Below are 22,054 nucleotides of genomic sequence, written 5' to 3' on the forward strand. Positions count from 1 at the left end.
TACTGTTAGGGAAAAGAAACTTTAAAATGCTATTTGCCCGTTGTCAGATCAGGTAAAATGCAATGTCATGGCCATTGGCAGTGAAGCGTTTCGATGGAGAGAATTGTAGTCTTGACACGGTTAATGACAGGCAATAAATTCACACAGATGAATAGGAATTATACCAGTTTTATTAAAAAAATATATTTATATATTATCGTTGAAATTCCATTATTCAAAACAATTGGAACCTCGGGAGCCATTGTGGCATGACATGATTTCTGGGCTTATCTCACTTTGTTCTATACTATCAAATCACAAACAGCTTTTGGGCTTCAGTTTTAAAAATGAAAATCAACGAAACGTTTCGACATCCTGTGGGTCTAGATGCATTAAACCCTTCATTAAAGTACAAAACGAGATTTCCTCTGATGAAACTAAGCCTGAAATTATGTTATGATCACTTGCATGCCGGCAGACAAGTCATCAGATGAAACTGGGCAATGATAACTGCTATTGACAATCAAAGTGATACAAAAGACTAATTATCAAACGCAAACATGGAATTACCTTTCTTGCAACGTGCAGATGACAATTGAAAGTCGATTTGCTTAGATCGAATTAATGGACAAATCCTATTGCAAAATGGAGCAAAACCTTGACAGTTTAGCTTGCGTTCTCTAACCATCGCTTATGATTCGATTTTACGTGCTTTGATTGTTCATGTCCAAATCTGTTCTTCTTGCCCTTTTCAAAGTCTTTCCGATTTGGACGCTTAAATCTCGAGGGAAGTTTACTTCTTATACTATTGTCGCTTTCCTCGCTTGAATCTTTGTCACTATCGTCAACGTTATCACTGTCATCATCAACATCCTTACCGCTGACGCTTAGTTTTGAGTTCATCAACTTGCTTATACGGACACCATCATCATTGTCACCGTCGTCGTCATCATCTTTTTTCCCGACCCCAAGTTTTGAACTCATTAATTTGCTTAAACGTGTGTCATCACCATCAACATCGTCTTCATCATCATCATTACTGCTGACGCCAAGCTTTGCGCTCATCAATTTACTTATCCGGCCGGCGTCGTCATCACTGTTATCTTCTTCACTCAGCTGTTCGTCACCCTCGTCCTCCACCTTAGCGACGTGGTGGCGAGCTTAAATTTGAGAGACATGTCAGTTATGTGGTCTGATGAACGGAATATGCTACCTTACTTCAAATAAACCTACTATATACAGTTGAACCATCACTTATTAGCACTTCTTAAGCTTACAATATTATGGATTCGTTATCTTTACCCTGTATAGCTGGGGTTGTGGACATAGACTGTATTAGTGCCGTTTAGTCGTCTACTTAAAAAAATTGTGATAACATAACGCACTGAGCTCTCATTTATCATTATTAATTATTAATTATCATTAGGTCAGGTGTTGTGCTTTTAAAACTTAAAAGTGACGTCACATTTTTTACCGGCTTTTTATTTTCCAAGGATAGTGACGCTTCATTCATGTCATTAAAGTCAACAAAACAGCGCTTGTTGAAAAGACAGCACAAAAGTTATGCTTACATTAGAGACGCATGATACACATGTCATTTTCTCTTGCACCATGTCTGATTAATTTGTTCACAGGCTGGATTAATTTACTTCTTTAAAATATTTTAAAATTTAAATTACGACTGTTAATAGGCGCCCGGCTAGCTCAGTCGGTAGAGCATGAGACTCTTAATCTCAGGGTCGTGGGTTCGAGCCCCACGTTGGGCGTATCGACAAAAATGTTTTTTTTTTTTCCTGATGCCGTCCTTCTTTCCCAGTGCAATAATGCAACCCACCTGGTGCAGCGTATGTGCGCTGGTTGGGCAGAACACAAAATTATAAAACAAAACAACATGCACTTCAGTGCCAACCTCGTTCCCAGGTCTTTTCCTGGATATTTAATTTGCAATCACAAGATTTCGTGGCCTCCTGACAATCAACAATTTCCTCAAAGAATATTTTACTCTTACAGTAATCTAGGGGAAGTGCTAGCATGTAATGTCAAGTTGCTGTTTCTTTATCTATTTGTTGAAATGGTTAGTTGATTTCCAAGCAAAACCCTTGATAGTAATTTGACAATGCGAGAAAACAACGGGGGTCTACAACTGGGATCAAGCCATCTTCATAATCAATCAGTTTTGTAATCGAAATTGATTTTACTAGATGTTCTCTCCAATTAGAAAACTGGGGTGTGACTTTTATAACTCCCACTACTGTTCCCCTGGCACACCGTAGAGGTATTTCTACGCTCAGCTGTGATATAATCCTAAACAGTTGGCAGTTAGCTACTGCAGAAAAACCAAAGCATTCAACTAAGTTTACGGACCTTTGCAGCTATCCATCCTTTGATTGAAGGAGTTCACGAACATTGCTTTACATGTGTGCTCCACCAAACAGCGTGCTGTTGGATCTTCCTTACAAACGGCCCCGCTGCAAGGGTCATAGCCACAGATGTACCTAGCGGGGACCTTAAACACTCCTGTTAACAAAAATACACAAATGAAATCGTAACCTTGTGGTTGGTATTTGAGATAGTTGGTGCAAGCGTCAGTAACTCACTGCCCGATGTGAAAGTGCTTCATGTAGGCCATATGACATTTTGTACTGTTTTTTTTTCTTTTTTTTTTTTTACTTGAGTTCTATCAGTTTTGCTTTACTCTTACGGATTAAGAAAGGAAAGTGCAAAACAACCGCAGATAAAGCATTCTAACCAAAGCAGTGATACAAAGTGACAAATTACTTCTTGGTAAACAAGCTGGTAAGCACATTTAATAGCCCTTGTGAAAATGCTTGGTCTTGAAACAGAATCAGGACTGGGCGCAGTGACTCAACAGCAGGTTATGGTTATCATTGCGTTAATGAACGTGTTACCCGAACAGTGCCCGGCTAGCTCAGTCGGTAGAGCATGAGACTCTTAATCTCAGGGTCGTGGGTTCGAGTCCCACGTTGGGCGCAAAGAATATTTTGATCCTACCGTCTGTAAAACCTTAAAAAAACCTCTTTTTTTTGTTTTCATAGTTCTGAGTCTTAATTCAGTGACGTTATACAAAAACACTGTACAGTGAATCCTATTTCACTTTAGAAAACAGTCCTAAGAAAATACGCGCGCTGATTGCTAAAAATCGTGTTTCTATAACTCGATGGGAACACAGAACAAGCACGAACAGTTGACGTGATGATGGCGCGAGCAAAGGGAATTTACATTTTGATGATCAAAGTAAATAAGCTGTTTTTCTTTTTTTCGTCACTTGTGAAAGTTTGGGAGAGCTCGAAAAAGCTGTAGAAACACTCGCCTGTGGCTCGTGTTCCCACAGCATTTCTCGTTCTCCAAACCTTCCACTCGTGTTTCTATAACTCGATAGAAACACGGTACATGCTTTCTATTTCTTAATTGTCTAGCCTAAAAAGACGGATTCTCGGCCGGAGGAAGAGTTCTAGCGTTTCAAATCTTGTGTTGTGTTTTATTGGTTTATTCAAATATTGTTAGAGAAACCGAACATCTATCCCGTCTTTTCTGCCATCAAATCTCAGTTTAATTAGTTGTAAGTATTTCATTTCATGGTTTGTTACCTTTGCACTTTATTGTCTTTCCAAATGCATCAAGAAAGACTGGATGACACCTCGTGTTCACAACACACTTAGCAGCCGCGCCTTGAAGACACGTGGTATATTTACATGGATTAAAACGACAAACAGCCTGCGGGTCCACATTCAGGTACAGGTTATCACCTGACGAGTAATTAAATACAGATTCATAATTATAACTAGCATCTGCAGTACAAAATGTAGCTTTCCACTTGGAAAGACAAATGAACAATTCACGAAGCTTTCAATTCAAAAGAATGATCATCATCGATTTTCTCCTAACGACATTGATATTAACATGTTAAGCAGGCAGATAATGACAACTTATCAACTAGGCCAGGAACGTATATTAGTAATATTATTTTCATAACTGACCAGTGGCATGGTAAAGAGAGTAATCATAAGGCCATTTCTGTATCAGCTTACCAATATCAGTTTTAATTAATTAGAAATTAAAGCAGGGCATGCTAAACGTTTACATAAATTGTGTTGTTATCGGACTAATTTTGGAAAATCTTTGCGAAATCCTTGCTAGGGAATAGCTATTAACTTACAAACGGGCCAATATTTCAGACGATTTTAACTGATAGTAACTGACTGCAGATACTTTATAAGTCAGTTCAGGATCTTTATTGAATCATCCAGTGCCCGGCTAGCTCAGTCGGTAGAGCATGAGACTCTTAATCTCAGGGTCGTGGATTCGAGCCCCACGTTGGGCGAAGGTATTTATTTTGTTTTCAAAACCCAGATTTTTAAAATCAGTTTTGCAATCGTGATTTATAAAATATAAGAGATTAAAGGAGGACATGCTAAACTTTTACAATAAATTGTGTTGTTACGGACTAATTTTGGAAAATCTTTGCCAAATCCTTGCTAGAGAATAGCTATTAACTTACAAACGGGCCAATATTTGAGTCGATTTTAACTGATAACTGACTGCAGATACTTTATAAGTCACTTTAGAATCTTTGTAGAATCAACAAGTGCCCGGCTAGCTCAGTCGGTAGAGCATGAGACTCTTAATCTCAGGGTCGTGGGTTCGAGCCCCACGTTGGGCGAGGGTATTTATTTTGTTTTCAAAACCCAGATTTTTAAAATCAGTTTTGCAATCGTGATTTATAAAATATTAGAAATTAAAGGAGGACATGCTAAACTTTTACAATAAATTGTGTTGTTACGGACTAATTTTGGAAAATCGTTTCCAAATCCTTGCTAGGGAATAGCTATTAAATCACAAACGGGCCAATATTTCAGACAATTTTAACTGATAGTAACTGACTGCAGATACGTTATAGGTCAGTTCAGAATCTTTGTTGAGTCAACAAGTGCCCGGCTAGCTCAGTCGGTAGAGCATGAGACTCTTAATCTCAGGGTCGTGGGTTCGAGCCCCACGTTGGGCGAGGGTATTTATTTTGTTTTCAAAACCCAGACTTTTAAAATCAGATTTGCAACCCGGCGTGATTTATAAAATATTAGAAATTAAAGGAGGACATGCTAAACTTTTACAATAAATTGCGTTGTTATCGGACTAATTTTGGAAAATCGTTGCGAAATCCTTGCTAGGGAATAGCTTTTAACTTGCAAACGGGCCAATATTTCAGACGATTTTAACTGGTAACTGACTGCAGATACTTCATAAGTCACTTTAGAATCTTTGTTGAATCAACAAGTGCCCGGCTAGCTCAGTCGGTAGAGCATGAGACTCTTAATCTCAGGGTCGTGGGTTCGAGCCCCACGTTGGGCGAGGGTATTTATTTTGTTTTCAAAACCCAGATTTTTAAAATCAGTTTTGCAATCGTGATTTATAAAATATTAGAAATTAAAGGAGGACATGCTAAACTTTTACAATAAATGGTGTTGTTACGGACTAATTTTGGAAAATCGTTGCCAAATCCTTGCTAGGGAATACCTATTAACTTACAAACGGGCCAATATTTGAGTCGATTTTAACTGATAACTGACTGCAGATACTTTATAAGCCACTTTAGAATCTTTGTTGAGTCAACAAGTGCCCGGCTAGCTCAGTTGGTAGAGCATGAGACTCTTAATCTCAGGGTCGTGGGTTCGAGCCCCACGTTGGGCGAGGGTATTTATTTTGTTTTCAAAACCCAGATTTTTAAAATCAGTTTTGCAATCGTGATTTCTAAAATATTAGAAATTAGAGGAGTACATGCTAAACTTTACAGTAAGTTGTGTTGTTATCGGACTAATTTTGGAAAATCTTTGCGAAATCCTTGCTAGAGAATAGCTATTAACTTACAAACGGGCCAATATTTGAGTCGATTTTAACTGATAACTGACTGCAGATACTTTATAAGTCACTTTAGAATCTTTGTAGAATCAACAAGTGCCCGGCTAGCTCAGTCGGTAGAGCATGAGACTCTTAATCTCAGGGTCGTGGGTTCGAGCCCCACGTTGGGCGAGGGTATTTATTTTGTTTTCAAAACCCAGACTTTTAAAATCAGATTTGCAACCCGGCGTGATTTATAAAATATTAGAAATTAAAGGAGGACATGCTAAACTTTACAGTAAGTTGTGTTGTTATCGGACTAATTTTGGAAAATCTTTGCGAAATCCTTGCTAGAGAATAGCTATTAACTTACAAACGGGCAAATATTTGAGTCGATTTTAACTGATAACTGACTGCAGATACTTTATAAGCCACTTTAGAATCTTTGTTGAGTCAACAAGTGCCCGGCTAGCTCAGTCGGTAGAGCATGAGACTCTTAATCTCAGGGTCGTGGGTTCGAGCCGCACGTTGGGCGAGGGTATTTATTTTGTTTTCAAAACCCAGATTTTTAAAATCAGTTTTGCAACCCGGCGTGATTTCTAAAATATTAGAAATTAGAGGAGTACATGCTAAACTTTACAGTAAGTTGTGTTGTTACGGACTAATTTTGGAAAATCGTTGCCAAATCCTTGCTAGGGAATACCTATTAACTTACAAACGGGCCAATATTTGAGTCGATTTTAACTGATAACTGACTGCAGATACTTTATAAGTCACTTTAGAATCTTTGTTGAATCAACAAGTGCCCGGCTAGCTCAGTCGGTAGAGCATGAGACTCTTAATCTCAGGGTCGTGGGTTCGAGCCCCACGTTGGGCGAGGGTATTTATTTTGTTTTCAAAACCCAGATTTTTAAAATCAGTTTTGCAATCGTGATTTATAAAATATTAGAAATTAAAGGAGGACATGCTAAACTTTTACAATAAATTGTGTTGTTACGGACTAATTTTGGAAAATCGTTGCCAAATCCTTGCTAGAGAATAGCTATTAAATCACAAACGGGCCAATATTTCAGACAATTTTAACTGATAGTAACTGACTGCAGATACGTTATAGGTCAGTTCAGAATCTTTGTTGAGTCAACAAGTGCCCGGCTAGCTCAGTCGGTAGAGCATGAGGCTCTTAATCTCAGGGTCGTGGGTTCGAGCCCCACGTTGGGCGAGGGTATTTATTTTGTTTTCAAAACCCAGATTTTTAAAATCAGTTTTGCAATCGTGATTTATAAAATATTAGAAATTAAAGGAGGACATGCTAAACTTTTACAATAAATTGTGTTGTTACGGACTAATTTTGGAAAATCGTTGCCAAATCCTTGCTAGAGAATAGCTATTAAATCACAAACGGGCCAATATTTCAGACAATTTTAACTGATAGTAACTGACTGCAGATACGTTATAGGTCAGTTCAGAATCTTTGTTGAGTCAACAAGTGCCCGGCTAGCTCAGTCGGTAGAGCATGAGGCTCTTAATCTCAGGGTCGTGGGTTCGAGCCCCACGTTGGGCGAGGGTATTTATTTTGTTTTCAAAACCCAGATTTTTAAAATCAGTTTTGCAATCGTGATTTATAAAATATTAGAAATTAAAGGAGGACATGCTAAACTTTTACAATAAATTGTGTTGTTACGGACTAATTTTGGAAAATCGTTGCCAAATCCTTGCTAGGGAATAGCTATTAAATCACAAACGGGCCAATATTTCAGACAATTTTAACTGATAGTAACTGACTGCAGATACGTTATAAGTCAGTTCAGAATCTTTGTTGAGTCAACAAGTGCCCGGCTAGCTCAGTCGGTAGAGCATGAGACTCTTAATCTCAGGGTCGTGGGTTCGAGCCCCACGTTGGGCGAGGGTATTTATTTTGTTTTCAAAACACAGACTTTTAAAATCAGATTTGCAACCCGGCGTGATTTATAAAATATTAGAAATTAAAGGAGGACATGCTAAACTTTACAGTAAGTTGTGTTGTTATCGGACTAATTTTGGAAAATCTTTGCGAAATCCTTGCTAGAGAATAGCTATTAACTTACAAACGGGCCAATATTTGAGTCGATTTTAACTGATAACTGACTGCAGATACTTTATAAGTCACTTTAGAATCTTTGTTGAATCAACAAGTGCTCGGCTAGCTCAGTCGGTAGAGCATGAGACTCTTAATCTCAGGGTCGTGGGTTCGAGCCGCACGTTGGGCGAGGGTATTTATTTTGTTTTCAAAACCCAGATTTTTAAAATCAGTTTTGCAATCGTGATTTATAAAATATTAGAAATTAAAGGAGGACATGCTAAACTTTTACAATAAATTGTGTTGTTACGGACTAATTTTGGAAAATCGTTGCCAAATCCTTGCTAGGGAATAGCTATTAAATCACAAACGGACCAATATTTCAGACGATTTTAACTGATAGTAACTGACTGCAGATACGTTATAAGTCAGTTCAGAATCTTTGTTGAGTCAACAAGTGCCCGGCTAGCTCAGTCGGTAGAGCATGAGACTCTTAATCTCAGGGTCGTGGGTTCGAGCCCCACGTTGGGCGAGGGTATTTATTTTGTTTTCAAAACCCAGATTTTTAAAATCAGTTTTGCAATCGTGATTTATAAAATATTAGAAATTAAAGGAGGACATGCTAAACTTTTACAATAAATTGCGTTGTTATCGGACTAATTTTGGAAAATCGTTGCGAAATCCTTGCTAGGGAATAGCTTTTAACTTGCAAACGGGCCAATATTTCAGACGATTTTAACTGGTAACTGACTGCAGATACTTTATAAGTCACTTTAGAATCTTTGTTGAGTCAACAAGTGCCCGGCTAGCTCAGTCGGTAGAGCATGAGACTCTTAATCTCAGGGTCGTGGGTTCGAGCCCCACGTTGGGCGAGGGTATTTATTTTGTTTTCAAAACCCAGACTTTTAAAATCAGATTTGCAACCCGGCGTGATTTATAAAATATTAGAAATTAAAGGAGGACATGCTAAACTTTTACAATAAATTGCGTTGTTATCGGACTAATTTTGGAAAATCGTTGCGAAATCCTTGCTAGGGAATAGCTTTTAACTTGCAAACGGGCCAATATTTCAGACGATTTTAACTGGTAACTGACTGCAGATACTTTATAAGTCACTTTAGAATCTTTGTTGAATCAACAAGTGCCCGGCTAGCTCAGTCGGTAGAGCATGAGACTCTTAATCTCAGGGTCGTGGGTTCGAGCCCCACGTTGGGCGAGGGTATTTATTTTGTTTTCAAAACCCAGACTTTTAAAATCAGATTTGCAACCCGGCGTGATTTATAAAATATTAGAAATTAAAGGAGGACATGCTAAACTTTTACAATAAATTGTGTTGTTATCGGACTAATTTTGGAAAATCGTTGCGAAATCCTTGCTAGGGAATAGCTTAGAAACGGGCCAAAATTTCAGACGATTTTAACTGATAACTGACTGCAGATACTTTATAAATCAGTTCAGAATCTTTGTTAATTGAGGCAACAGGTACCCGGCTAGCTCAGTCGGTAGAGCATAAGACTCTCAGGGTCGTGGGTTCTAGCCCCAGTGCGGCCGGGCGACGTTCCTTTTTGCTTAGAAGAAGAAAAGCAATAATAACAAGCAAGCAAAGACAGCAATCACCTGTACACTGTGAAACCTTTCTCTCTTCCGAGTCAAAGAAGACTGGTCTACATTTAAAGTCACTGAGACATGTTGCGTAGGGTAACAGTATGCACTTGGCCACCATACATGGGTTGTACCCACAAACTGTCTGAGGGTCTATATCCACAATGGAGTCTTGGTCTGAAGAACAAAGTTTTTAAAGATCAAGTCCATTACATAAGATGAAGTTAATTCCTTTTATAACAAGAATTCTCCCTGGCTTAATTTTAGCCTGATTTCTCTTAAAAATTAGTAACAGAAACGTAACTATTCTCTTGATATAATTTACAACCATCTCAGGTAGAAATTGTAAATAAGGTCTTATAATTAAATCAGAAAAGTTTACCTCAATTTCTTCCTCCTTATGGAGGAAACCTCCTAGGGTGCAGACGTTTAAATTGCGTGTCTTGGAAACAGCTACGAAGTTAAATTTCAGGTGAAGTTATCGCGGCGTGCTGGTATAATTTTATCAGTTATTTCAATAAAATCTGTACTGCAAACCTCTTACCTTGTTATTAGCTTAGAAGTAAGAATAGATTAAACCAGCTATAAGCCGCAATATTCTTAGAATTTCCTGTAGAATCATCGAGAAGCATTCCCCTCGCTCTCTCGCGTCCCTTTTATAGGGAGTTATTCTCTGAGGCTATAGTGAAAAGTACGACGTAGGTATAGTTTAGCTCTTCCTCATGCATGGCCCAGAAATGTACTCAAGCAGTGACAATATTACATACTCTGGCAGTGTCTACCGTAGCACGGTTTTACTTGTTTCCTGGCTCCTCTACATCTTCTCCCACCGTTTGCCGGTTCTGGGTTGTTACAGTGGCGTCGTCTTTTCTTCATCCCTTGTCCGCACTTCTGAGAGCAGGACGACCAGGCAGACCAAGGCGAGTAACCACCATCAACTGTTTTCATCAGAAAATAAACGTGATCATTTCTCCTTACCTTCAGTTTTCTAAATGATGCCATTCCAGCAAAAATGTCTGGAATGCGGCTTACCTCTACACGCTTTGATTTTGCAAAGTTTAAGTTGAAAGCGCGGTCCCTCGCAGTTTTTCCCGCCATTTGCAGGTGCTGGGTTGGTGCAGTAACGTTCACGTGACCGTAGTGCAGTTCTTCCACAAGCATGGGGACATGAAGACCATGATGTCCACAATGTGAAATCGCCATCCACTAAAATTACACAGAAAACAACACACAGACACACACAAAAAAGCAGTCTCTGTAGTTAACTCTCCTAACGAAAAAATCTGCATTGCACATACTATCAGTCATATTAATAATCGGAAATTTTGACAAAAGGTCTAATGCCAATCACTAAAATACAATTTCCATTATTGAATGGGTTACCTCCGTTTCTATTATAAGTGTACTAATGAAAGCTAAAATAAAATTCTAGATTGAGCATGCCATTCTAATCTTACCTACCTGGGATGGTACCTTCACCTTCCTTGCTTTTCAGAAAGTCACTTATGTTAGCTAACGAGTCTGAAGAGGACTGGTTTTGATCACTTGGAACCAGGGCGTTGTCAGCAGTGGTCGGGTTAACCTTGTCTACGTCAGTCTCTTCATTAATAGAACCACCGACTTGAGGCTCCTGATTGGCTGGGTCCTGCAGGCGACTTAGTTCATTTATTTCCTCATTGTCATTGTCATCTAAAAAAACAACGGGAAAGGCAGCAAAAAGAACTTAATAAATTCAGAGCGAGCTTTAAAGTTAACTGAGTTAACAAGTAATAATAAAGTTCATTGAATAATGAGCCTACTGACGGATTGATCGACTAACTGCATGCCAGCCTGACTGACTGACTGACTGACTGACTGAATTACTTGGGAATGATCAAGTGACTGACGAACTGGCCTGGCTAACTGGCTGACTGACTGACTGACCAACAGACTGACTGACTGACTGACTGACTAACTTAACGGTATTACTGACTTGGGAATGACTGACTGACTTACTTGGGAATAGCTGACTGACTGACTGACTGACTGACTGACTGACTGATTGACTGGCTGTCTGGCTAGCTGACTGATTGACTGACTTACTCGGATTGACCGACCGACAGACAGACTGACTGACTGACTGACAAGTAAACTTGCTAAGTTCACTAATTTGATTGATAGTCGGTTTTGGCAACTGTCAATGGTTCTCAATTTAAGAATTAATGCATTAATTCTTAAATCACTAAACTCCACTAAACTGACGTAAACTTTCAGAAGGCTCGCTAACTTCAAGGCGCATTTATTTTTACTCTAGTATATTGGGATACAAAAGCCCATTTTCGAGTTGCCTTAAGCCTCTCTATTAAAAGGAGGCCTGGTGCAGTTTAATTTGCATGTAAATGAATATCATTTTCATATGAAAGGATGGGCACCAAGACTCGCTTTAAGAAAGATGCAAATGGCCTATTACACTTTCACGTAAGACACCTACCCTTTACTTGCTGCCTTTTGACTAAGCCTTTCTCGTCAGGAAGAAGGGACTCTATAATGGCCTTAAAGTTTGGGCCATTTGCTACGATAAGAAGCGAAATATTAGCCACGTAAATTGAATACAGTAACTGCAAAGAACTGCTAATTTTAGTTCTCTCAAGCTTTATAGATTATCTACCAGCTTGTTGCCAGGTTGCCGCAGCAGTTTACCGGTAATTGTTTATACGCCTGGGTGGAGAGATGCACAGCACCGAAGGGAAGTGCCTTGCCCAAGAACACAACACAAACACCTTCTAGCGAGGGCTCAAATGGCACGGATTTAAGCAACACACTGGACTGCTTGATATCATACGCAGTTTTTACCAAAATCCGGTAGAGCTACTTGCTAAAGAGCATTTATTCTGGTTTTAATAAAGTAATGACGTTTTGCGCCCTAGCTTTTGAGTGAACACCAAGGGACTCAGCCTAAATAGATGTTCAGTAATAATAGAAACTCACTTTAAAATCTTTACTTAACAGGATCATGCTACAAATAGCGAATCACAGCATAGGCCACAACTTACCTCTGTGGGATAAAGATTTGTCTAACTCCGCCGACGCAATATTTATCAAGGAGACAAAGGAAATTACAACCATCATCAGGCTAGGAATAAACAAAAACGTCCCCGCTTTCTTCCTGTTCATTTTCAAAGGCTGTACAACTAAAAAACGGCATTCCCCATCTATTAAAACAACAAGAGAGTCAAAATGAAGCCCTCCCCAGGGCTAGGGCGTCTACAAAATGGAACTTATCTAAATCCAAGATAAAATAATTCGCTATATTTAACAGCATGAACAGGTAAGTGTCAGCATGGCGTTATTAACAACTACACAAAAATTGCTATTCCTGTTTGACAGCTTGATAAAAAGGTCGATGAAAACGATAACAAATTTAACATTCCTTGCTCGCAGTTTGTCAACGGTTAGAAAAATATCGCTTCGCTTAATTTGCGAGCTTATTATTTTCAACCTTGAAGATGTACAGTGAATTGTTGTGGTGTACAAGTTACCTTATTAGGGTGGCACAACAGGTGTTGTCAAAACCATATTTTTCTATCCAATAAATGGCTTGTCAAATCCAAAACTTGTATACTCAAAACTTATCTTTTCACTTGCGGGAGAGCTCGACCAAAAATCCTGAGAGAAAGTTAGTCCGCCGTAGCAATGAGGAATTTCTTTGAACTGACATCACAATTCTTTGACCCGAATAGTTTGGTGAATTATGCAAAATCAAACTCATGATTGAACTTGTTCAGCCTGAGTTGGCACATGATTGTTCATGGTCGCCTGGTCAAGTGAGACTCTCGTCTTGCAACGCAGTTTTACTTCGTTACTTCGTTTCATCCTGTAAAGAACGCCTGGCTTATTAGTGATAAATCATATAAAGAAGCCTTTGTTGTCGATAATTCAGTTGGCTATGCTAGTTATTTGGTATGTTGGTGTTCCACAACTGATCCCGAAAGATTACCGAGGCATTTCAGAGCACAGGTTTCCTTTGCTGTTTATCAGTGCATATGAAATAAAGCCTGTATGGACTGGTGATATTGACCGGTGCCATGTGATTAGCATTAGTGACAATTTTCCGCTCTAATACCTTTAAATATCTACAATATTGGTTTGTATTTCAGTCATTTTCGAATAAGCTAGCATGAGTTGTTTTTTAATATCATTTCACTTGTTGAATAAGGAGATCTATCTTTGAGTGACGTGCCCATGACTGCACCTGGTAATAGACCGGATATGCATGGGCATGCATCACGAAAACAATTCTCGGACCCTAAACGATCACCGTGATGCACATTGAAATTCAATGTAACAGGATAACTTTGAGACAATAATAGTTTACATGTTGTTAAATAAAGGAGTGATTTATTTGCCATTAATGGTTATTCTGAGCGAACTCAAAGGACTCTTGAGGATCTTGCACTCTATATAGGGGAGTTGTCGTGTGGATCTACGCATTTTCCCGTCTATAGGCACACGTTGAAATTACAGATGTTAATTTTTTTTAGCTTCACATCGAAAGACATTATTTTGATCACAGTATGATCAATAGACAATTAGAGATTGAAGTAAGGCATTTCAGATTAGAAGACGGTTGAATGTGTTGTTTTAGTATATTTTGTTTTTTCAAACCAGACATATCTAACTTTGAAATTAAAGAAAAGATTGAGCTCTTTACTCTGCCTATTAAATTTCGAGATCTCATTTTACAGGTGCTCCTAAAACATACAATTTTACAACTTTTCACATGAGTTGAAGGGCACCACAAAACAAGCACAGGTTGTTGTCAATCACTTGAGTTAAGCGCAGTAGGGTAGGGTTGGTAATTCAATGAGTGACTAACGTAAGTATTCCATCCTAGAGTACAATAGAGAGAGTGAAAGTGGAGTGAGGGTGGAGGGGAGGAGGGCATAAGAGCCCCTGACTACTGGTGAGGTCTGTCTCTCAATAGCTCTCCATACCCTTCTTGCGAGGTCAACCTCTTTTGATGCTGATACACAAAAATTACTGAGAGTGTTTGGTTGCTTGTTACCTCGTCTCTTCACCCGACTGGAATTACGAAAATTTTAATTATTTTCGTGGGTTCTGTCTTCTGATAATAAACTACACTAGTGTTGTGTCTTCCCCATTCATCACTACTTCCTCGCGAGCGGTCTGGACTCAAGGCCTCCGACAACAGTAGATCTTAAAATCTTCGTCCCATACCTCCGCTTGTTCCACGGTCTGTGCCTTTGTATTTGACTTGTGATTTTTTTTCAGAAGCACACCCGCGAAAGCGTTGTGTAACCTTAAGACCAGAATATTTCACTTTCAAACCAGGGCGACTATCTTTACAACGGGGATTATTCTCTCATAACAAAAATGGTCTCAATCTAGCTACTAAGTTAAACCGTAATTTCGTCTTCCTCTTCTTCTTCTTTCAATGCTTTTGCTTCCATTTCTACCTCCTTTACTTTTGACGCATGGATCTTAGGCTTTTTACAACAGTAAATCTTATAATCCTCGTCCCATCCCTCGGCTTGTTCCACGGTCTGTGGCATTTGACTTGTGATAGTTTCTGGTAACCAAAAAGCCATAAGACCAGCAGCCACACCCAGGACACCAAAAATCAGCAACGGGAAAGTTTTCCTTAGATTTGGAAGGTCAGCCTTAAAATCAACAATTCCCTCATAAGTGTCTGCGTAACTTTATATTAATGATTATGTGAAACAATTTACTATATATTGTTGTTTTTTGGTCAAATCTGTAATAAATAGACTCAAGCCTAAAAGCGGAAGTTCCACTATACTTAACTTTTATACTGGACTTAATTTAAATCTGAATTTTACACTTTTTTGCGTTTTGCGGTCATACGCTTTCAAATCTGATGGAAGCCACATTGCGTCATAATGACACAACACAATCGGTAACTAGTAGAATTAATTACTTGGTCATCGTGCGTAAATTTGGTTGCCATAGCAGCGCAGCATAAGGGGGAAGGAGCATATGAAGAGGCCCCTTTAATTTACGTTTTCGACTATTGCCAACATCAGGTCAAATGAGCTGAGAGTGTACAAGAAATCACATCACGTACTCGTCAAACGACAGAGAACTCTTGCCGAGTCTAACGAAAATCTCATGAAGTCTTAGTCTGAGAACATCAGGTAATGCACGCCAAATTGAATCATTTGAACCATTGCCTAGATTACCGGAAACGTTATGTGCTAGCAACACTTGAACTGATTTACCCTGTCTGAAGTCACCAATTTCTCGAACTCGCAAGCTTTCACTTGGTATGAATCATATACATTTCAAATTTATGATAAAAAGATAACAATTACCAGTAAGACGATATAGGGCGCAATAATTCCACCAATCCGGGCGATCATTGAACACAATCCAACACCATTGGTCCTATATAGAAAATGTTAAAATCGTAGAACAACAAATTTAAACTAATTATTTCGGTTGACTTATGAGTAACGATGGAGATTTTCCTTTCCCGCTCTTGCTAATCTATCTACCCGAACCCTTGCTCTAAAGAAACATCTCCCGGGCACCAAATATGGATTGGGCGTTCGTTGTCGTATGGAGTTCACAGCCTAGCAAACCTTCATCCTCAAGCTAACAGAACAAACCACTGAAACTGCTTACTTATCACGACTTAAACTGAATGCGATTTGGTTTCTACTTCTTTTCATCCCCTAGACCCAGCCAACTAGACCTTCAATGTACATAATGCCCCTTGTGTTGAAAACTAAGCGGTAAACGACAATACGTCATACCTTATCACAGTTGGATACAGCTCCGCAGTGTAAATGTACACCGAATTAAAGGTGGAAATGATGAAGAACTTTGCAATCATCACAAAAATAATAACCGCAACTTGGTATTCTGAAAGATATACACACTAATTATATTATACTGCTGAGGTAATAACGAACACGGCTATAAGGAAATTAGCTATAGTTACTAAATACCATTGTGAAGCTACATCAACATTAACTTCAAGCATTTTCAGTTAAATGTGTACGTTTGAATTGCTTATAAATGAGACAATGATGAAAAGAGATACAGTAATAGCCCACGCGTAAGAACCTGAATTTTTCAATCTTGATTTAGCCTAAGTAAGTTCTTATCATAAATGGTACTTAAGGCAAATTTAGGCCACCAAGGTTCTTAAAATAGGTTCTTATATTTTCATATGAATTTCATCTGAATATTTAATATTTTGAGATTCTCACAGAGTTGGAGATGGTCAGAAAGTTTTCTTTGATACTGTAGTAGACTGAGTACAGTACTTGTAAATACTTGATGAATTATTTGAGTGGCAAACACAATAGACAGACAACATGGTACTTAAGGTTGAAAGAAAGAAAAGTTATGTCAAGTTACTTTCAAATAGATGATGATCTTAATTTAGCAGTTTCTACCTATACACAGCAACCCCACTGATACGAACCTAACTTAAAATTTTAGCCTTAATTGGTTCTTATGTGGAGAGGGCTTAAAATGAAAATTTTAGCCTAACAGGGTCTTAAAACCCAGGTTCTTATACGTGTGCTATTAATGTATTGCAAAATTCCAGAGCCATCAATTTTACTAAATGAGGAAGACACCACCGTCGTCTGAGTTCAGAAGCTGGGCGAGACACAACTTTCACAGTGCTCCTGTCCACCCAGCAGGAACACATGTACCGGTGAACTGTTAGAGCAACCAGCTACAATGGAGGAAGGGGTGGATTAACGCCCTGGCTTGGTGATTTCCTTTGGCCCGAGTGCGTTGGTTCTACTCACTCCCCTGGAGGCTACAGCATTGAGTAACATAGCCATACCTTTACTACTTGGTACTGCCAATGCCAGAAGACAGGCCACTCCTGCGAATGTCATATATGATGAGTACGTCAAACGACGACCAAACCTGAGTCAAGAACAACCATGCAAGATTGAATATAAGAAATGTTTGATCATGCATGTCAACAATATTGAGCTTAAGATATAAGAGTCCGGCTCATTGATCGACAAATTAAGGTAAGTTCTGCTATTATGGTGGACCAAAAAGATAACTGACAGTTTTCGTTTTATCCTCCGTCCGACTCTTTGGAAATAATTTGATACCATTCTACTGTAAAAAATGATTTGTTTGATCACTTTTCGTTTCAAAAGTCAACTCTTAAAAGGAACGACGTTGTAACCATTTCGTCGGTCAATCGCGGATGAAAATGACAAGTCGTCTTAGTTCACTAAATGCGGAGATGTTTTCTTCGAATAAATGTTGTTACAATGTTAACAACTTCAAAGCCGCTGTATCGATTTTAGCCGTCTTTTCAGACCATGCAACACTGTCCATATCTCACCTTTGTAAGCAATAGCAGCATAGAGCAGTGGATGGAAAGTCAACCACAAGAAGAAGAAAGAAGTTGAGGTACATATTCCCAGCAAGGTTTCTGACGTTGTAGTTGAGTCCGTAAAAAACCAGGGCGTTCACACACCTAATAAAATACAGGGCAAATATTAAATGACAAAAGACAAATATTCAGTTCCAAAGAAAGTAACAACATCGCCAACTGAATAATTAGAAGGTTTGTGCGGAGTTTGACTGTTAGCTAAGATCTGCAAAAATCATTGATAGTTGAGAAATCGTAGAAACTTTCACAGAAAAAGAACTGAATACACGACCACTCCCTCCTGACCTCTGACAAGGAAAATTTAGTAAAAAATACGAATTCAAAAACCACAATTTGGAGAGAAAAAATACAGTCATATTTGCCTGGTAGGGGATAATAAGGAATTTTTCCTCTAGTTTAAGCAATCATTGAACAAGATTTTGGTCCATAAAGGTTTTTAAATGAAATCACAAAATAACCAGTTTCTTTGCTCCAAGCAACTGAGAAATGGAACTAACATAAAGTACGGCAGTTAAACGGGTGGTTAGAATGGAAAGCTCTCGTGAAATTTTGAAGTGTATTAAGTGTCTAGCCTCGCTTTTTTACGGCGTAAGCGTCAAATCGTGCGAGAGATATGAGGTAGTCGCGTAATCATTCGGCGTTTGTTGAAGCGATGAAATAAGGCATTAAGTGTCTTTCTGTTTCGAAAAGCAGGTAGCTAAGAGATGAGAGACTAAATCAAACTCATACAGGTAACACGTGGTCGCAATGTCAAGTTTCGTATTGGATTTTCCTAATTTAATAGTTATTACCAGTTGAAGAACATTATCAAGGTTCGTTTTCGTAACTTGGGTGTTTTCACTGTGTCAAGGATTCCATATTTTTCATCTTCCGTTTTTCTTTCGTCGTTCTTTCTCACTTCTTGAATCATGTGTTTCAGATGCTTGGAATCCACGGTCACGTGATTGTTTGTGGCATATTTCATTAACACCACGTGAGCCTCCTCCAGGTAATTATTAGCGATTAGCCATCGCGGAGAGCGTGGAATCCACCTGGAAAATAACCAGTAAAAACAAATCATCACTACAGCTTGGATAATTAACTACAACGCCCTTGATTGCGCGTTACAACGACCGCGTCGGTGTTTGCATGAAGCTCACTGTGGCTTGTAATGTTCGTGGCATTCATTTAGGAGTGTTTGCGCGGTCTTGGACGGCCGATAGAAGATATAGGCCTATAGGCGATTGGATCTAGCAGACACCTGATGAAGAGAAAATCATGAGTTCTGTCATCTCACGACAAATTAACGGTATTATTCACGTTCTCCTTCACTGTTGATCGGAAGAGCTGCAAGCTGCAAGAGTTATTTAACAAATAAAGAAGCCTAAGCCGTGTGTTACACTGTGATAAAACACGACGGGTATTTGAGAACACAAGGGAAATGTAGAAAACACGAGCCTCGTGTTCTCAAATGTCCTGAGTTGCATGAGGATGTGAATTTAGAGCCACAGCCCGGTTTAAAAGTCCTGAATTTCTATGGCAGGGGGAAAAAGGTAGAAAACGCTGAAAACACGACCCATGAAAGGTTGAAGAAAAAAATCTCGGCGCAAACTGCATTGAAACAGTAGAACATAAAATTAACTATCCTCATCACTTACCACCAGGCGACCAGTGGAACAAAACCTGGTAACGATACGGCCAGCATGAGATAACGCCAGTTGGGAATCAAGTAGGCGAGTAAGGCGAGAAAACATCCGCCAATAGAGAGAAACAACATATTGATCATACCAATGTACGAACGATGTGCAGTGACAACCATCTCTATACAGTAAACAAACCGCACCAATAAACAGCCAATGGTCCCAGCGCCGGCAAAGAAACGAAACAAAGAGAACAGCGACAGGCAGTCAGAAACAGCAGATGCCACGCCGAAGGTAGCCTTTTCATTGAAAAAATAATAAATAAGAGGATGAATGAAGACGGGAAACTGTAATCTATATATTCATTTATCTGTTTTTTTTTTTTTTGTTTTTTTTTTTAAATTAAGCTAATTTTGTTCTTATTTGTTCCGATTTGCTCTGACCAACGGCTAGCGTTGGAAATGTCCGCTTCTTGAGCTCGGCGGGACGGTACATTTACCACACGGGTTGCCAGAAAAGAGTGGATAGGGGAAATTACTAAACTACCACTTTGTTGCTAAAGAAAAGAACTTCCTAACTATTGTATCTTCGATCTATTTACCTTGCGGCTTCTAAACACGAGCTGTTTGGCGAAATTTGTTCCATTGAAGTGGAACCAAGATATTGGTATTCTAAACAAAGAAGCACTAGTCTCTTGAAAGCTGATCATCTGACCATGACATCATCTTAGAACCTTGTTTCCAGGGTTTCTCTCCTTTTCACCCTGGGAACGAGGTTCGTCTTCATGTTGATAACAGAAGAAAATAATCAGTACTTACAAGGAATCCCATGCTGGTAAAGAACGAGATCTTTCTTCCAAAATGGTCTGAAATGCTGCCAAACGCAACTGCACCGACCAACAGACCCGCCATGTAAACAGCTTGAGTCATGGCCTTGAGATGTCCGCGGTCACAAATTAGACCCCACTGAAAAAAATAACATACCATCCCTCAGAAATCAGAAATAGGAGAGGAATATCCCCTCCCCCTACCCACCCTCCGTAACTTCAAGAATAAGTGAGCAATGATACGAAACTTGGAGGGTATATAGCATGTGGAAAAACGTTTCTCTTAAGAAAAAAAAAACAAAAAAAACATCAGACCACCAAAAATGACTCGAAACCAGTTAGAGTATCACATCATAAAAATGCACAAATAACTAGCTGAAAGTTAAATTTTCCTTACTAAAGAAAGGAAATTTCAAATTTGGATAAACGTTGAATGTTAATGCTATTAATATGAATCTAGACGTGACAACCACACATTAGTTTCACAGCTGAGTTCAGGCAAAAATAACAAAGTAATTTTAGTCTTCGGAGCAACTTTATAGCACGAAAGTCATAAGACTATAGCAAGCCGATGAAATTCCACCACGTACAGTAGAGTAAAATAACTGTAGCATTGCTTCATACCTAGTATGTAACCTAGCACTAGGATCTAGCTCACATCAGTATCATTCTAGCAATACAGCACTAGCTATCTACTATTCGCGTTTTCAAATTATCAGCATTAGCTTTCCCACCCACCCACCACGGCAGTTATGACTTTTTCGTTGTAGCCTATGTGTTTATAATTTCGTTGTAATTGATGTAGCATTTATAATTGTCTTGCACTCGATGGGCCTCTAGTTTTATCGTAGTTTATGTCGAAGATTGTAATTTCAGGTTGTTCGTATGTGTAGGAGTAACGTAAACTGCCTGATCCCAAACACGTGGTTCGAGAGTGAGTTTCTGTGTTTAGATGCCTGTACAAATACGGTTGCAGTGGAAACATGACGTTCCGTGTACAATGACGTGTTTATTGAATTGCTCCCAGTTAAATTTCAGACAAACGTGGCTATAAGTTTGGCGCCATTTACTTTAACATTGAAGAAGTTAAAAACGGTTGAAGTCAACGCGAGCACTTTTCGCCCCTCCCCCACCCCCTCCACCCTCAGTGGCGTTTTTTTAGCTCCCTTTTATGCAAATTCGCTTACACATTTACCTCAGATACTGCGCTTGTAAATGGACCTCTGAATTCGTACTTTTGGCAACTTGAGCAGCATTTTCCAAGATCGCATGTTTGATTTCCAGAGTTAGTGACACAGTAGAAGCGTGGTGAAGCCCCGTAGAATACTTGAACTAAGAGCTGAGCCCCGGTGGGAATAGAAACCAGACAGACAAAGACGAAGAGAGCCAGTTGATAGCGACCGAAACCTCCAGTTAGTCTAAGAAGATCGTCGAACTCGTAGCTTTTGACTTCCTTTGATGATCTTTTCTTGGTTATTGATTCAGAATGCTCTGCACCATCCATTCCTGTATCGCTTCAAAACACGCGCTGTACTGTATAAACGAAGCTGAACGAATGCCTATTATGACAGGAGATTGGAAAACCACTGTGCGTGAATATTCAATCAGTCAGTAACCATTGACTCACGTCAATCAAGTGCTGTTGTTCCTGTCACGCACTCCATCTTTGAACTTTAATAAAAGAAAAAAGCGTTACCTTCCTAAAATAACCCTGTCCATGT

General features: G+C 39.1%; 2 protein-coding genes and 17 non-coding genes across 20 annotated transcripts; 17 read left to right on the forward strand and 2 right to left on the reverse strand.

Moving 5' to 3' along the window:
* Positions 1 to 144: 144 nt before the first annotated feature.
* LOC145462990 (uncharacterized) lies at positions 145 to 15,846 on the reverse strand. Of its 2 annotated transcripts, none has more exons than XM_081446681.1 (10): positions 15,823 to 15,846; positions 12,523 to 12,681; positions 11,961 to 12,041; positions 10,952 to 11,179; positions 10,523 to 10,696; positions 10,258 to 10,428; positions 9,506 to 9,667; positions 3,588 to 3,746; positions 2,344 to 2,496; positions 145 to 1,139 (listed from the first exon to the last, which is right to left on the reverse strand). In XM_081446681.1, the coding sequence occupies exons 2-10, from the start codon at positions 12,641 to 12,643 to the stop codon at positions 646 to 648; spliced, it is 1,743 nt and encodes a 580-aa protein (XP_081302807.1). In that variant the 5' UTR covers positions 12,644 to 12,681; positions 15,823 to 15,846; the 3' UTR covers positions 145 to 645. The 2 variants fall into 2 exon arrangements, with proteins under 2 accessions (XP_081302807.1, XP_081302806.1); XM_081446680.1 differs by lacking the exon at positions 15,823 to 15,846 and adding an exon at positions 13,009 to 14,891.
* On the forward strand, positions 1,673 to 1,745 carry Trnak-cuu (transfer RNA lysine (anticodon CUU)). Its single transcript has one exon. It is a non-coding gene; the product is annotated as a tRNA-Lys (tRNA).
* Trnak-cuu (transfer RNA lysine (anticodon CUU)) lies at positions 2,898 to 2,970 on the forward strand. Its single transcript has one exon. It is a non-coding gene; the product is annotated as a tRNA-Lys (tRNA).
* On the forward strand, positions 4,249 to 4,321 carry Trnak-cuu (transfer RNA lysine (anticodon CUU)). Its single transcript has one exon. It is a non-coding gene; the product is annotated as a tRNA-Lys (tRNA).
* Trnak-cuu (transfer RNA lysine (anticodon CUU)) lies at positions 4,588 to 4,660 on the forward strand. The gene has a single exon. It is a non-coding gene; the product is annotated as a tRNA-Lys (tRNA).
* Trnak-cuu (transfer RNA lysine (anticodon CUU)) lies at positions 4,930 to 5,002 on the forward strand. Its single transcript has one exon. It is a non-coding gene; the product is annotated as a tRNA-Lys (tRNA).
* Positions 5,274 to 5,346, forward strand: Trnak-cuu (transfer RNA lysine (anticodon CUU)). The gene has a single exon. It is a non-coding gene; the product is annotated as a tRNA-Lys (tRNA).
* On the forward strand, positions 5,613 to 5,685 carry Trnak-cuu (transfer RNA lysine (anticodon CUU)). The gene has a single exon. It is a non-coding gene; the product is annotated as a tRNA-Lys (tRNA).
* On the forward strand, positions 5,952 to 6,024 carry Trnak-cuu (transfer RNA lysine (anticodon CUU)). The gene has a single exon. It is a non-coding gene; the product is annotated as a tRNA-Lys (tRNA).
* Trnak-cuu (transfer RNA lysine (anticodon CUU)) lies at positions 6,295 to 6,367 on the forward strand. Its single transcript has one exon. It is a non-coding gene; the product is annotated as a tRNA-Lys (tRNA).
* Positions 6,637 to 6,709, forward strand: Trnak-cuu (transfer RNA lysine (anticodon CUU)). Its single transcript has one exon. It is a non-coding gene; the product is annotated as a tRNA-Lys (tRNA).
* On the forward strand, positions 6,979 to 7,051 carry Trnak-cuu (transfer RNA lysine (anticodon CUU)). The gene has a single exon. It is a non-coding gene; the product is annotated as a tRNA-Lys (tRNA).
* Positions 7,321 to 7,393, forward strand: Trnak-cuu (transfer RNA lysine (anticodon CUU)). The gene has a single exon. It is a non-coding gene; the product is annotated as a tRNA-Lys (tRNA).
* Trnak-cuu (transfer RNA lysine (anticodon CUU)) lies at positions 7,663 to 7,735 on the forward strand. Its single transcript has one exon. It is a non-coding gene; the product is annotated as a tRNA-Lys (tRNA).
* Trnak-cuu (transfer RNA lysine (anticodon CUU)) lies at positions 8,006 to 8,078 on the forward strand. The gene has a single exon. It is a non-coding gene; the product is annotated as a tRNA-Lys (tRNA).
* Positions 8,348 to 8,420, forward strand: Trnak-cuu (transfer RNA lysine (anticodon CUU)). The gene has a single exon. It is a non-coding gene; the product is annotated as a tRNA-Lys (tRNA).
* Trnak-cuu (transfer RNA lysine (anticodon CUU)) lies at positions 8,688 to 8,760 on the forward strand. Its single transcript has one exon. It is a non-coding gene; the product is annotated as a tRNA-Lys (tRNA).
* Trnak-cuu (transfer RNA lysine (anticodon CUU)) lies at positions 9,032 to 9,104 on the forward strand. The gene has a single exon. It is a non-coding gene; the product is annotated as a tRNA-Lys (tRNA).
* LOC145462991 (organic cation transporter protein-like) lies at positions 15,058 to 21,986 on the reverse strand. The gene is made up of 8 exons (XM_081446682.1): positions 21,529 to 21,986; positions 20,326 to 20,472; positions 19,526 to 19,806; positions 18,680 to 18,919; positions 17,838 to 17,972; positions 17,316 to 17,401; positions 16,267 to 16,375; positions 15,058 to 15,895 (listed from the first exon to the last, which is right to left on the reverse strand). Exons 1-8 carry the CDS (start codon positions 21,835 to 21,837, stop codon positions 15,799 to 15,801), a joined length of 1,404 nt encoding a protein of 467 aa, XP_081302808.1. The 5' UTR covers positions 21,838 to 21,986; the 3' UTR covers positions 15,058 to 15,798.
* Positions 21,987 to 22,054: the final 68 nt, after the last annotated feature.

The sequence above is a fragment of the Orbicella franksi genome, chromosome 12, assembly GCF_964199315.1.
Source record: "Orbicella franksi chromosome 12, jaOrbFran1.1, whole genome shotgun sequence".
In the NCBI taxonomy this organism is placed as follows: domain Eukaryota; kingdom Metazoa; phylum Cnidaria; class Anthozoa; order Scleractinia; family Merulinidae; genus Orbicella; species Orbicella franksi.

Coding starts and splice junctions, on each gene's coding strand:
- LOC145462991 (XM_081446682.1), bottom strand. CDS start 21,837: ATGGATGGTGCAGAGCATTCTGAATCAATAACCAAGAAAAGATCATCA. Junction 18,920..19,525: donor GTTCCACTGGTCGCCTGGTG/GTAAGTGATGAG, acceptor GTTATTTTCCAG/GTGGATTCCACGCTCTCCGC. Junction 17,973..18,679: donor TTGATAATGTTCTTCAACTG/GTAATAACTATT, acceptor GTATTTTATTAG/GTGTGTGAACGCCCTGGTTT.
- LOC145462990 (XM_081446681.1), bottom strand. CDS start 12,643: ATGAACAGGAAGAAAGCGGGGACGTTTTTGTTTATTCCTAGCCTGATG. Junction 10,429..10,522: donor CAAAATCAAAGCGTGTAGAG/GTAAGCCGCATT, acceptor TGATGAAAACAG/TTGATGGTGGTTACTCGCCT. Junction 3,747..9,505: donor AAAGGTTTCACAGTGTACAG/GTGATTGCTGTC, acceptor ATTACTCGTCAG/GTGATAACCTGTACCTGAAT.